Source organism: Achroia grisella, unplaced genomic scaffold (genome assembly GCF_030625045.1).
Source record: "Achroia grisella isolate CSIRO2021 unplaced genomic scaffold, CSIRO_AGI_Agris_v1 utg1063, whole genome shotgun sequence".
In the NCBI taxonomy this organism is placed as follows: Eukaryota; Metazoa; Arthropoda; class Insecta; order Lepidoptera; family Pyralidae; genus Achroia; species Achroia grisella.
The window spans coordinates 1,408,101-1,422,434 of record NW_026712567.1 but is presented as its reverse complement, the minus strand read 5'-3'; the positions used below and the strand labels follow the sequence as shown (position 1 = coordinate 1,422,434).

At 32.2% G+C, this 14,334-nt stretch overlaps 2 protein-coding genes across 5 annotated transcripts; one reads left to right on the top strand and one right to left on the bottom strand.

The window, feature by feature from the left end:
* The first annotated feature begins 3,848 nt into the window (after positions 1 to 3,848).
* On the top strand, positions 3,849 to 8,624 carry LOC131840942 (alkaline phosphatase-like). Of its 2 annotated transcripts, XM_059189161.1 has the most exons (9): positions 3,849 to 3,933; positions 4,496 to 4,698; positions 5,228 to 5,420; positions 5,999 to 6,162; positions 6,507 to 6,738; positions 6,839 to 6,972; positions 7,361 to 7,559; positions 7,766 to 7,999; positions 8,430 to 8,624. In XM_059189161.1, the coding sequence occupies exons 1-9, from the start codon at positions 3,873 to 3,875 to the stop codon at positions 8,591 to 8,593; spliced, it is 1,584 nt and encodes a 527-aa protein (XP_059045144.1). In that variant the 5' UTR covers positions 3,849 to 3,872; the 3' UTR covers positions 8,594 to 8,624. The 2 variants fall into 2 exon arrangements, with proteins under 2 accessions (XP_059045144.1, XP_059045152.1); XM_059189169.1 differs by lacking the exon at positions 3,849 to 3,933 and having other exon boundaries at positions 4,563 to 4,642.
* Positions 8,625 to 8,956: 332 nt separating this feature from the next.
* LOC131840919 (cytochrome b5-like) lies at positions 8,957 to 14,216 on the bottom strand. Of its 3 annotated transcripts, none has more exons than XM_059189136.1 (7): positions 13,370 to 14,216; positions 12,760 to 12,848; positions 12,201 to 12,275; positions 11,755 to 11,784; positions 11,410 to 11,597; positions 11,046 to 11,138; positions 10,668 to 10,698 (listed from the first exon to the last, which is right to left on the bottom strand). In XM_059189136.1, exons 1-6 carry the CDS (start codon positions 13,475 to 13,477, stop codon positions 11,089 to 11,091), a joined length of 540 nt encoding a protein of 179 aa, XP_059045119.1. In that variant the 5' UTR covers positions 13,478 to 14,216; the 3' UTR covers positions 10,668 to 10,698; positions 11,046 to 11,088. The 3 variants fall into 3 exon arrangements, with proteins under 3 accessions (XP_059045133.1, XP_059045119.1, XP_059045126.1); XM_059189143.1 differs by having other exon boundaries at positions 11,046 to 11,135; XM_059189150.1 differs by lacking the exons at positions 10,668 to 10,698; positions 11,046 to 11,138; positions 11,410 to 11,597; positions 11,755 to 11,784 and adding an exon at positions 8,957 to 9,712.
* Positions 14,217 to 14,334: the final 118 nt, after the last annotated feature.

The following is a 14,334-nucleotide window of genomic DNA, read 5'->3' as shown; positions in this document are numbered from 1 at the left end:
AGATTTTTTTATTCAACAAACAATATTGATGGAGATATTTTATTTCAGACATTAATACTATCGTTCCCTAATTTTTTTAAAATTATGTTAAGATTCTTCCAAGCAAAATATACTTACATCAATTACTGTATTTTCAACTACTTTAATTACATTACCATACCTATTTGAACACAATAAAATCGACGATCAACTAAAGGGTAAGGGATTAATATACCAATATTACGGATTCGTAACTTTGTGTTATTTTCATATTAACATCTTCTTTATACAAATATAAATTTACCCAGGTTACGTTAATGTCAGTCGGTGCCTTAACACAGGAGGCTGCACCGATCTTGCGCAGAATGGATGTGAACACCGATCGATAACATTCCGAACACGAACCTCTCCTGCTCCTCGTGTTTAATGAATATATTCTATTTATATGTTGTAATTATAACATTCATTACATCAATTAGTCAGGTACATTAGTACACACTAAGTTCATCGCATTAATTCAGGTACTAATAACTCTAGGCATTATTTTTAATAAATGATTATCTAATGATGCTCTCGCCTGCGGTAACAGTAGGTATGTCCTGGAAGATAATAGAATGATAATGAAGTCAGGTCAGTTACGTAGACTTCATCCTAATTCTAGACTTATTGTTGCATATTCACCATGAATTAAAAACAATAGTTTCATCTGGGAGAGATCGCATGAAAGTCAACTTGACAGTAAATTGCTAACAAAAGACCATTCGTTCCCATTACTAATAACCCCTCCCCTCTACAGAGGAGGATATTTATATCAAGTCATGCTCGTTAGTTATTATCATCATTTTTAGTTATTAGATTTCAGCCGCCTGTTTGTGATGAGGGTCAAAACAGTCATCTGACATATTTGACTTTTTCGACAATTCTTGATCGATCGAAGTTGTTTTCTTGAAAATATGAGATACAATGGCTCTGAAAGTAATGGGAATGGGAAAATAAAAGAAGTAACAAATGATGGTGTATTTACAACATATTTAGTAATGTGCTGCTACTTATTATATTTTCCATCAGATTGATCATAAATAATAATATAAATCCAGTAATCCAATTCCATTTATTATATTACAGGATAAGCGTAAAGGGCCAGGATAAGAATAAGCATAAAAATAAATTAATACAGAAGCAGGTATGATAATAATAAAATTGAACTACTTATACCACAAATTAGAAAAAAGTTTCAAATTAAACCTTTTATATTTTATACTCGATTGATCAGTTCGTTATATTTTAGTAAACATATTCATTAAAAAATTATTTCCTTCTGTTTTTTGGTGAATATGGTTCAATTTCAATAGTATCCTGGGTCTCTTCTTGGACTCTCCTCTTCTCTATTTACGACTCTATATAAAGTAAAACTTGCCAACCTTTGTTGTTGGCAAGTATGTAAATGGGCATACAATAAAAAACCCAAATAAAAGGTCAGGATATTCCCTACACCAAGTGAAATATACGTCATTGAAATTTAGTGTTTCATTTCTGCTCGTAAACGTAGGCAAAGCAAGCATCAAAGTAGTCGTTACAGGTTGATGTGCGTTAATAAAAGCCTCCCCCTCTGCCTTCATCCCTGTGTTTAAAGTAAGTACCTACACATATATACATATTAAGTACTTTAATGCGTCAGAATTTAGTGTAATAAGTACAAATATGATTTGATATACTTCTTTATTATAAGAATTTCAAAGAACTATTAAGCAGAATAATAAATGCAGTAATTTTTTCTATAAATAAATATTGAAATTTAGGTATTTATTACATATATATGTAGGTATATATTATATATTGTAGGTAGGACACCGACAAGAGTGTGGCTCTTAAATTATGAATGAGATATTTGGAATGGCAAACAGTTGCCTATAGACATACCAGGGACATCAGGTCATCATGCGTAGCCATTCCTCAGGACAACTCCACCGCCTAGTACTGCTGGACTATTATGTATTATACGGTATTGTATTATTATTAAAGATAGAGAGTATAAATATATTTTTAGAATTAAGATTTCTGGTTCAAATGATACTTGTAACTGTTCTTTTTCTTCCAGTTTATTTAACCGGAATGGCGAACAAGCTTACGGTCCAACTAATGGTAAGTCGTAACCGTCTGTACCACACATTCGTTACCATTCCGCGGGACTAAGATGTCACGCCTGCTTATCCTGTAATTTATTTGCATTATGTCACCCTTCAACCGTAACACATTTTACATAGGAAGTACTTGGCGGTGAAGCAGGTGAGCCTGAGGTTTTCCATGCGGAGGACTTTTTACAATTCAGTTCCATTAAACAATTTTATTGATATTTACTCCTTCCTGCGCTAACGGTGTATGCTGTCGGGACTCTAGTAAATGATAATAGCATGAGAAATGAATCCAAAACAGTTAAACCACCGTGACGAATTCGCCAAAAATTAAACATGATGTTTTTAAAACGGGACTACGTTAAACGTAACAAGTTCCTCCGATGCGTACTTCTACTTACATTAGAGCCAATTTCTATACTATACTATCAGTCCTTCAACCAGTCACCAAATTCAATCATAGTCTCATTCATATAAATAAAAAGCGTCGTCCTACTGGCATATATGACAGCCGCGGTGGTCTAGCGGTCTAGCACACCGCTTTACTTCGGATGGTCACAGGTTTTGTTCCTCGCTCGGTGCAAACATTTGTATTTAAGAGTATGGTTGTTTGCATCGGTCTGGGTGTCATCTATGTATATTATGGATGTATTTAAAAATATATATATCTAAGTATTTATATCAGTTGTCTAGTACCCATAACACAAGCTCCAGGGTTACTTATTGGTGTTCTGAGTTATTTATATTGATTTACCTAATAATATCAAACACCTATACTAGAAGACTTTTGACCATTGACAGGAGTTATGGAGAGCTAAGCAGGAGAACGCCAAATTGCAAACACAGCGCAAATTACATTAAACGGGCGTATATATACCTAAGTATAGATATAGTAACGTAGTGATACTGCTTCCATAAAAAAATTAAGCTGACATTAATTTAGTGACTCGAATAAATTCGAATTCAAGCAAGTCTTTTGAATGAAATTGATGACACCCATAATAATTATGCTTAACGTACGATTACATCCGTTGATAACTAAATAGGGTTATCACATTAGTGTATGTTTATTATTAGATATTATGTCGTAAAGATAATTATATATTTTAATTTATAATACACAAATAAAAAATACATTATTAGTATGTCTCCATAATATGTAGCCTTATACTTCCTCGATTATGAAGCTTTTAAGACTCTGTATCTGCGTTGTGTGTGAAACTATAAATTTGATTTATACAATACAAACAATACAAACTGTATACTCATCAAGTTTTATATTATAATATTATTACAGTCTTATATTTTTATAATATAATACTGTAACACAATTTGCAAGTATAATAATCTAATGTCACTGATATCTTAATTGTTTCTAAAAATTGAAAAGTATTTTACACGCGGCTTTTTTTGACGTTGGTAACCTAGATCTTTAAGGATTGAGGTCAATTTTCATAAAGATGAACACATTTTTTTACTTTGCATAAAATAATACCTTGGATAATATTTAAATGTAGCTACTGAAAAATCTTTGAAAAGTAGGCTAAATGGAGGAGTACGTAGGATATAACACCTTGTAACCTGCCCTTACCTGCTAAGTAATATGCGTTCATCTGTGCCCGAGATACAACAATATACTCTTTTTCTATAGGATATAAAAAAACGTAAATGTAATAGCAGGCAACCCTAAACTTAGTACCGTTATAGCTCTATTGTATTACGACCGTCATTGAAGAATCACGTGGTCGTCCAGTATTCGCCATGCGGTCTATTATATTTATTTGGTGGCTTCTCGTTACAGTGCAGTGCTCTATAAGAACTGGTCAGTCCATAAAATAGTTCTACTGACCGATTTCAAATTTAAGATTTTGTGTTTTAAGGTTTTATGTGTACTTAGATATATATTAAGCGAAGTAAAATAACACGCTACGCAAGATAACATACGAGCGGATATTCGTTTATTTAATGACAGTGAGATACCGAGCAAAATCTTAAGTATGAAATCAACTGTTACCTATATAGATAAGTACAATATTTTGTTTCATTATTAAGTTTTAATGAGCTGGTATATATGGAATAAGATTTTTTTAATTATCAAGTACAGAGAAAGTGGAGCCAAAGTTGTCACGAATGGAATAGACCTTACCTTAAGGTATCATAACAGATAAATTATATGCTACTGGGGCATATCTTATAATTTCAAAGCGGAATAGCTTAAAAAGCTAGCTGCTTGATGACAGAAATAAATAGATATCCATGCAAACCATATACTCATATAAAGTCGTACCTTACTAATGTGCAATAAATTATTTAACTGAATTGAGTTTTCTATGGATTGACGACTATCAAGTCTACAGTTTAATAAAATCATTTAATTTGTTTAGATCAGCAATACTGGAAGGATTTAGCTAAAAAGGAGCTGAAGGAAGCTCTAGGAGTCAAATGGAACCAAGGAAGAGCGAAAAATATTATCATATTTATTGGAGATGGGATGGGACCTAACACAGTGACAGCAACAAGGATATATAAAGGTGGCGAAAGTCATAGATTAACTTACGAATTATTCCCGCATGTAGGCTTATTGAAAGTAAGTATATTCCTAGGTATGGATAGTCAATTTAAAATCCATCGCAACCTGTACTATTCGTGAAATTGAAGTTTTTCCAAGGAGTATTTATGAGAATATAATTTTTAGTTTGATCAAGGCAACAGTTCGTCTACATATTTGAAGAATTCTAAATTCGTACGTTTCTACCAAACTCGATAAACATCGGGACATTTTTTAGTTCACAAGTTTCCGAAATACTTTCTAAGATAAAAAAAAGTATTTTGTTTCTTTTGCCATGCCAAATACTACACGAATTCCAAATTTTACGGAGATTGAGGTAACCTATTGGTTAATATATTTATGGCTCCAATTTGGGGCGTAGGACAAATAAATAAACGTTTAACATTTTCAGTAGATAGATTGAACACTCACTTCAACTGAATTCATCGACAGTCCATCTGTTACACAAGTGTAACTATCACGACAGCACCACAGATATCATATTATCATTTGACGCCCGTGGTAAATCACTCATATGTTGTCATATATGTTCTAATCATACCGGCAGACCTATGCAGCTGACAAAATGGTGCCAGATTCAGCTTGTACTGCAACAGCCCTGTTATGTGGGATGAAGGTCAACTCGGATACTGTAGGAGTAGACGCCAGCGTGAAGCGTAAAGACTGTCTAAGGTCATTAGAGCCTGAAGTCAGACTGAAATCAATAGCAGCTATCGCGCTCGAATCGGGGAAAAGTGCAGGTAATAACGATATTAATATTCTACAGAACTACATATCTGTTATCGTCTACTAATATATATATATATATATACTAGTATCTATTATTGTTCAATAACCCAGTTTATAATGACTAACCTGAAGTGACATCTTAAACCACAAGAAATTTATTATCAAACATACCTACCGTAGTCACAGTACATCATCTAATCGATTACATTTTTGATGTAAGTATTGTATCCAAATACGGCATGCACATTAGGAAACTTACTGACAAGTTTGAAGGATCAAGAGAATAGTGAAATCACAATGAGTGAATGAACAGAAAATTAATACCTTAATCTTTTGATCTATCTACTGTAGCTCCGATGCTACTATATTCATTCCAATATGATGTCAGTTTATTTTTTTATTTAAATGAATTTCTGGTAGTAAACGTAGCAATTTCCAATTGGTTTTCACCAACCCTTGATTCTGTATTCGTGAAGCTAACGTCTAACATCCAGTGTTCAACAGACGCTTAGGCTTCATAAGCCTCAGCCTAACTAACTTCGTATTTATATATATTTGTGATTTACATTCTTCGTACTTGACTTATTAGGTTTCGTAACGACCATGCGTGTGACCCACGCAACCCCCAGTCCCCTATACGGCTACAGCGCAGACCGTACTTGGGAATGCGACGCGAATATTCCACCAACAGCGGCGAAGTGTAAAGATCTCGGTCGTCAGCTTATAGAGGACTGGCCTGGAAGAGATCTCAATGTTAGTATTCTTCGAGAGACAATATTATTTACGAATTGACTTGCTAAAAATAAATTTCAATTCTACAGTCGACTTAACAGAACAAAGATGTACTTCTTTGTTCTGTAGTCGACGCTATTCTAAATGTAATTTGACAGTGTTTTATAACTTGTCAATCTCCTAAAACATATAAACATCGGACACTTTTTTATTTTTTTGGCCCCGTGTAATGATTATCTTATCAAAATTGCTACCAATCAAAATAAACGTTGGGCACCATATTACACGTGACACAAGCAGCTGTGATAACGACAACAGTATCAAGTATAGGCTGTCTAAGAATTGAGTATCGACTTATATTCCAGGTGATCTTAGGAGGAGGACGACTGTCTTTAGTATCCAACAAAACTGAAACTCCTAATGAATCTACAACTACAGATATTCCCAGAAATAAATGGGTTTGTGTAAGGCAAGATGGATTAAATCTAATAGACAAATATAAGAAAAATAAAGAAATGCGGGGCCAAAAATATGCATATGTATCCAATTTGACAGAATTACAAAGTTTTAATGCGAATGAAACTGATTATCTTCTAGGTAATTATTTTTTTAGGTATTAGATTGCTACCTCCTAGTTCAAATATTTTAATAAACGTAATCACGATTATAGATGCTACAAATCATTATTATGTTCCAGGGATCTTCTCTGATAGCCATTTAGATTATGAATATGAACGGAACTCAGGACCCGCTGGAATGCCATCAATATCAGATATGGTAATAGCAGCGATTAATGTTTTGAAGAAAAATGAAGAGGGATTCTTTCTTATGGTTAGTCACTATTACTGAAACGGTGTACATCATGTTTACATATTCTGATAATATAAATCTTAATTACGAGTACCTACTTACTTATTATATAAAATTAGATCAAACCATTTCAAATTGTATAATTTCGCATTTTATTCCACTAACTGCGACAGTTAGATACAACTTTTACATTTGAAAAAAAAAATATATTCAGTAAGTACCTACCCACTCAAAATACTCAATAACATTTTTTTTATATAAAGTATAAATTCAAAAGAAATAGGACTATCTACAATTGCTAACGACATTATATTAGACGCACACAATTTATACTTGTTTTAATCTAAATTAAGGTTAGAATACAATCTTAATAGGTAGATATGGTTTACCTATACACTACTAAATGCAGGTGGAAGGTGGAAATATAGATATGGCTCATCACCGTGGACGAGCGAAAGTAGCAATAGAGGAATCTGCCGCCATGGAGGAGGCTGTCAGGGTCGCAGTTGCCATGACTGATGAGAAAGATACGCTATTGATCGTAACCAGCGACCACACTCACACGTTGAACATCAACGGATATCCGAATAGAGGGTCTAACATATTCGGTAACTATATAAATATATTAAATACTATGTGATAATCGATCCGCTAAACCACTAGAACAACGAAGCCGTCAATTTAATAATTGTAAGCAGAAGATTTTGAATAGATAATCATCACGTAGTGAAACTTCAGCCATTCGTTTATCGAATATAGATGGCTGCCATTAATAAGAAAGTAAAACTTAGAAGTGAAATTTATTTATTTTTAGGAATAGCTGGTACTTCGCCCCACGATGGTATCAATTACACCACCCTATCGTATAGTACTGGAGGACCCAGTTCGTTCAAATATTATGTCGACAAAAATGATAAGAACCAGACGACAGTGGTAAGGCAAGACCCTAGCCTGGAACAGACTAATAATGTTTACTATAAGCAAAATGCTGGCATTGTTTTAGATGAAAACAGTCATGGTGGCGGTGACGTCATAATTTATGCTAAAGGTAACCTAAGCTATTACTAAATTCATTTTAATTTCCTTTTTTCAAGATAAAAATTGACAAACTATTTCATATATTTACAACGTTTCTACCATAATATTGTAAGATTTTCCCAGAGTTAGACTTTTGCCATTCCAAAAACATAAATAAAATTTACGATTCATTGTTCACAGTAAACTTAAGCACCTATTACTTAATTTCTTAAATACTGATCGGTATAAATTAATTACGATATTTTAAGGATTTAAATATACCAAATGGAGACATCTTGATCTCGTATTTTTAATCTGAAAAATGGTTGTAAAGTTTTAGCATACTATAATGAAATATACCGAGAGTTGGTGGCTAATGTGAAAATGGCGTCACGTTATTTAAGTTACCCCCTTACTGCTTGGGTGTCTCATTCAATATATTATTTTTATTTTGTTCACAGGTCCTCATTCCCATTTATTCCACAATATACATGAACAGCATTATGTTTACTATGCTGTATTATATGCATCAAAAATGGGACCTTATGCATCGTCTAACGCATGCAATCCTACTTTTTTGGGATTTCTTATACTTTTTGTATTACTGTTCTTGCTTATACAGTAGATTTAACATTAAAGATATCTCAATATAGAAATATTTCATATTTTATTACACTAAACGATAGGTACTCTACCAAGTCTGATTGTCCAATACAATCGCCTATTTCAAACGCTAAGCAACTTAATTTCTAACTGTGTTTCGTTGAAGGGTGAATTAAGCCCCCGTAATAACAACGCATGAGTGATACCACGGCCTTCGCGTGATGACGTTTATCTCTTGTATATGTATATAGGCGACCGCTACCACCTACAATCAAAAATTCTTTGCGATAAGTTACATAAAAAGTAGGGAATGGTTCTTCTACCGGAATGGGAATCCAGATAATATGGGATTATTAATTACAAAAAAACCACGCGATGGTAAACAAACATTATAATGTTCTAATTGGTACCTCAAGGCGCATATTCGAAGTCATGGGATGGTTCATGCAGAATATAAAGATGACTGAAAAAAATGATATTCAACTAGTATTTTTTATTGTCTCAAGACATTGTACATCCATTTTAGTAAATAAAATAAATATTGTCTACGATAGATTTAAAAAGATCTAAGTACTTACATAACAAAATATTATAAAACAGCACCGAGTACCTATACGGTACATCCGTGGATGGACACACATTGTAACGATAAAAATAAATAGGTACTAAAAACAATTTTATATTCATTTGAGCGATATGTAAAGATGTGACGGAATACAAAACAAAATTTTAGTTTATTTCATAGCACAACTTCGTACAATTAATCTATATCACAATAATAATGTTGTTGTACCTACAGTCAAGCAATCCCCTTATTGTAAATATAAGTAGTTAACATTTGTAATAAAAAAAATATAAATCATCTGTTCATTTCGAAATGCACTATCCATATTTCACGAAATATAGCAGGAATATTCACAGTACATAAATATTCGAATATTATTTGGTTACAAGTGGATACAGACATCAATTGGCTTACAACTACTTATTATATACCGGTCACCAGTAACCAGTTTTATTGCTGACTCGATCTTATTTCATCGCTTCAATCTTCAATCTTCATTAACTCAAATACTTTTTGATAACAATGCCTACAACGATAGCGCCAGCCAAAGCTACGATCGCCCACTTTAGATTGGAGCTGAAACAAAAATTTATATTAGTGTAAAAATTATATAAAGTCGTACTAAAAATGGATCATTATTAATTTTGATTATTTGTAAGTTTTATAATTATTGTTTAATTTAATTTGCACCATTATTAAAGACATTATTTAAACAATTATATTTATTGATAACTGTATCATTTGTCTCTATCTGCATGATCCACTTTTAAACTGTACATAAAAATACTGAGTACATACGGCTTTATTTACTTAAGTAACTATCTACATATATAATCAAAGTGACAAGTAATAAAATGTACATTCTACATTTTACATAGCTGCAATTAAAGTCACTATGTAACTTAATAAATAAATAATAAAATAGAGCCTTAACACACTTTATAAATCGTTTGGTCAAATATTTTATAATACAATAATTCAATTAGGTACACTATCATAACCATTTTGCACTACATATTTACTACTACCTACATTATTCAACATAATACAAGTATCAAATTTAAGATATGTAACAAATATATAAACCTTATCAAAAACAAAACATTGTAATCCAACACGGCACATCGAGACAGCTTACCCAAGATACTGGCAGCGATGGCTCTTCCTCTTTGAATGGCCATACATAACCTTTCGGCAAAGTAGCTGCCAGCTCTCGTGTCACTAGTAACCTAGATGAGCCGCGCTGAAATACATGTCCAAAACTATTTCGCTTCCGGGCTCCACGGGCCCAATGACTCCACGGCATTTCGTTACATTAAATATATTTTTGTGCACCCGTATTCTGAATAAATTAGCAGCTTTAGAGAAATTATCTAAGTACAAGAAATAGCGAAACTAGTACCCTGGAGAGGAGGATGACGAACGCCTCTGCCCCTGTCCCCTTTAAAAATAAACAATTACAATATTAATATACTCTCCAACTATTCACAAATACTACATATGTTTTCTACATTGTGATTTTAAAATTAAACCTTTCGCACGGTAGTACTCGTGGTCTCCTCCTATGTAACAAAAAATAAGACTATGTTAAATAATTAATACTAATGACGAACTTGGTGGTCTAGCGGTTTAGCAGATCCACTTACTTCCGATGGTCGTGGGTTACATTTTCGTACAATAGAAACATTTGTATTCATGAATATCATGGTCTGTATTGTTCCGGGTGTTTACATGTAGTAGCAAACAAATGTATTTAATTATTTATTTTAGATATATTTGTGACTATAATGCAAGTACTGTAAAGCAAATAAAATACAGTATTCCACTAAATCTACTAATTATATATTTGAAAAACATAAATGTAATCAATTAATGAAAGAAAGAAAAAAAAATGTTGAATGAAATGAACCTTTCACGTGGGACGACAATTGACTGTAATCTTCTCTCTGTTTTTAGACTTTCAGGCTCTTTGTATTGAGACTTCGGTAGTGAAGCATGACTACTACAAATAAACATATTGAGAATAAAAACCCACACAGTGGCAGGCACCTAATAAAAATATCGATTAACCACAATACGCAGTAAGCAATTGTTGTTACAAAGTTGCTACGTCTATGCTATGTTTGCTTAGATCTTTTTATACTAGGCAACAAATTTTAATATGGAGTCAGATCAGCAGGAGTTCAGCAATAGGCAGAGTGATTCAAGAGGAAGGTTTACATGTTAAACGAATTATCGTGAAAAAACGAACTGAAAATGTATACGCATCGGACCTGCCAGTGGATCCATCATATGTTCGCCAAGTTTTTTCTGTGGACTCATTTTTCGGTAAACGTGGACAACTAAATAAATATAGAAAAATGTTATTGCCTTGTAAGAAAAAAATATTAAACAATATTTTTTACGCAATAATAATAACCTCGTGGCTGAACAGCTCTTGCACACAGGAGTCTTATCCGAACTGGAGAGACACAGAATATTTATTAGTTTGAAATTAAAGATACTCTAGGTATACTAATAACTATTAAGTTCTCAAAATTACACCAGATATTATTAACGAAATAAAATATTTAAGCTGACACTAATTTGCTATGATAAAATATAGAATGCACAATAACCTTGGTAACTTCTTTTTTATTTCTTTACAACTGTGAACAAAATATAAATTAGAAACATTACCTACTTATGATTGCAAATAAGTTTATTATGAATGCTCTTATCTCATAATGATATCTCTTATAATACAATATAATAATAAAATATATATTCCATTGGCGTAACAACAGGATGGCAGAGCAGATACAATACCAAGGGATCCAGGCTCCAAGGAGCTCCTGAGTAGTTCCAGATGCCATTAGCACGGGAAGATAGTAACATTTATAACATAATATAAAAATGTATTTAATAAATTTAATGTGAAGCTTTGTGAAATAAAAGGTGGGCCCTATCCAATGAGGTAATGAGCTTCATACTTACGTCACTACTTCTCACCAATTCCAGATTAGCTAAAGATGTACAATATGATAGATAGAATAGATCTACATTAGATTGTAATAATACATACCAATTGGTAACATTTGAAGATCCACTTTGCTCTGAGGGAGGAAGAGTTCCAATTTTGAACTTCTTCATAACAGTTCTGAAATAAATCAAATAATCTTTATTGGAATATAACTGTACATTCAATATTATATATAGTGATAATTAACTTAGTTTGCCAATAGATATACAACAAATAACAAATTAAAACTTTGGGATTTTTTTTCTATATTACATTTGATTAAATGACCTATACTACTAGTACTATACTACTACTATAGACTTAATACAATATAAGAACTGTTTCAAAATAAAACAACTTTATTTAGATTTATGCATGTTACATCTCATTTATAATTAATGTAATAATCACAACATAATGTGATGTTGTGGTGTTTATGTGGAGTATACAATAGAGGATGGTACCCACCTACAATAAGCCCTCAGCTTGTTTGTGTTTACTTTAAATTTGAGCCAGTTGTATTACAGAATTGAACATAAATATTATAATGGTTTTAAAAATATACTTTAGTATATAAATAAAAATGTGACAAGTTAAACTTATGGAAACAAAATAAACAAACCGGGCATCCTCACTGTGACCGACATCTTCAAAGGCCTGTGTGCCATCCTTTCCAGCCACATCCAACAGTGCCTCTTCACCACCAGGGTGCTAAAACAAAAGTGGGACATAAAAAGGACCTACCATTGATAACTAATAAATTTATAACTATTGTATATCTATACTAATATTATGAACACAAAAATGTTTCTGTTTGTCAGATTGTTTAATACCTTCTTAGAACTAAACGTGTGTTCTATAGATCTGAGGTAACTAATTGATTCTAAACACCTAAATATTTTTTTAATACATACATAATTACATACATACAAAATATATGTATAGTCGTACTAATGACATTAAAAACAAAATACGACTTTAACAACTCGTCTCTGTACCATTGTCGCTCAGTCATGTCCTTTGACACATCTAGTGTGAGGCCATGAATATATGTATTGATATAAAGTAGACCATAATTGATAACTACTAGTATTTATATTTAAAAAAAAACGTACATAGTATTAACTATTATTATTTAATGTAGAACGGTGTCTATTTTTTGTAACATAAATATTAACTAATATATTGTATTTTGTAGTTAAATAGTTATCCTATTTAACTACTTTACTCACTTCTTCCAAATAACTAGTCACATCGTATACATCATTATGAATTACTATCCACACGCTGTCTTTATTATTATGTTTCTTTACTTCGTCAAAAGAAATTTGTCGCGTCATAATTACAATATTAAAAAATTTCGATATTTCACTGAATAACAAGAAATAAATATTCAGTTTGGGTATATTAGAAAAAAAATGTCAAAGTAATTCAGTGTCAATGAATCTGTCAAAATCAGGTGAGTAATGTGACCATGATGAATTATGCCAATGGCCTTTTTTTAAGTCTCTGGATACATCGTTCGAAAATAAATTATGAAAGCATGAGTATTCAGTCCGTTCAAAGTCTATCAATCGTAATTTAACTAGAATATGAAACGTAACGCTTATTTGTTCAGTGCTGGAAAGCAATTCTAGTTTGTGGTATGACAAATTACTACATAACATGCCTTTATTTGCAAGTGACAGCTAATGTGAAATTAATATTATTTGAGATAACCGGAAACAAAACACTACTTTTTGACGACGATTCCAATTGACAGTTTTGATCGACATTTGACATAATAACAAATAACCTAAAATCTAACCTTATTTCTGTATTTTTTCCTGTTCAATGTGTAAGTGTAGTCAATAATACAAATAAATATTGCTGGAAAAATCACAAATATATTATTACTGAGTAAATAACTACTAGGTTTTAGTGTTGTTAATACCGTTTTGTGAATATTTATTACTTAGTCTAGTACTCTCCGTAACGTATTGTACGAATACATACAAACGGTGTTTTTTGCAACTTTGGCGCTGTATGTATTAAAAATATTGAGTTAAAAACATTTAATTAAATTAAATATTAGATGGCTGAAAATAAAGACTTCAATGACATAGTTGATGATATTTTCCTATGTGAAGATAGATATCACAAGGAAAGCTATAATGAAGGTTACAAAGCAGGTGTTGAAGCCGGTAACCCTGAGGGG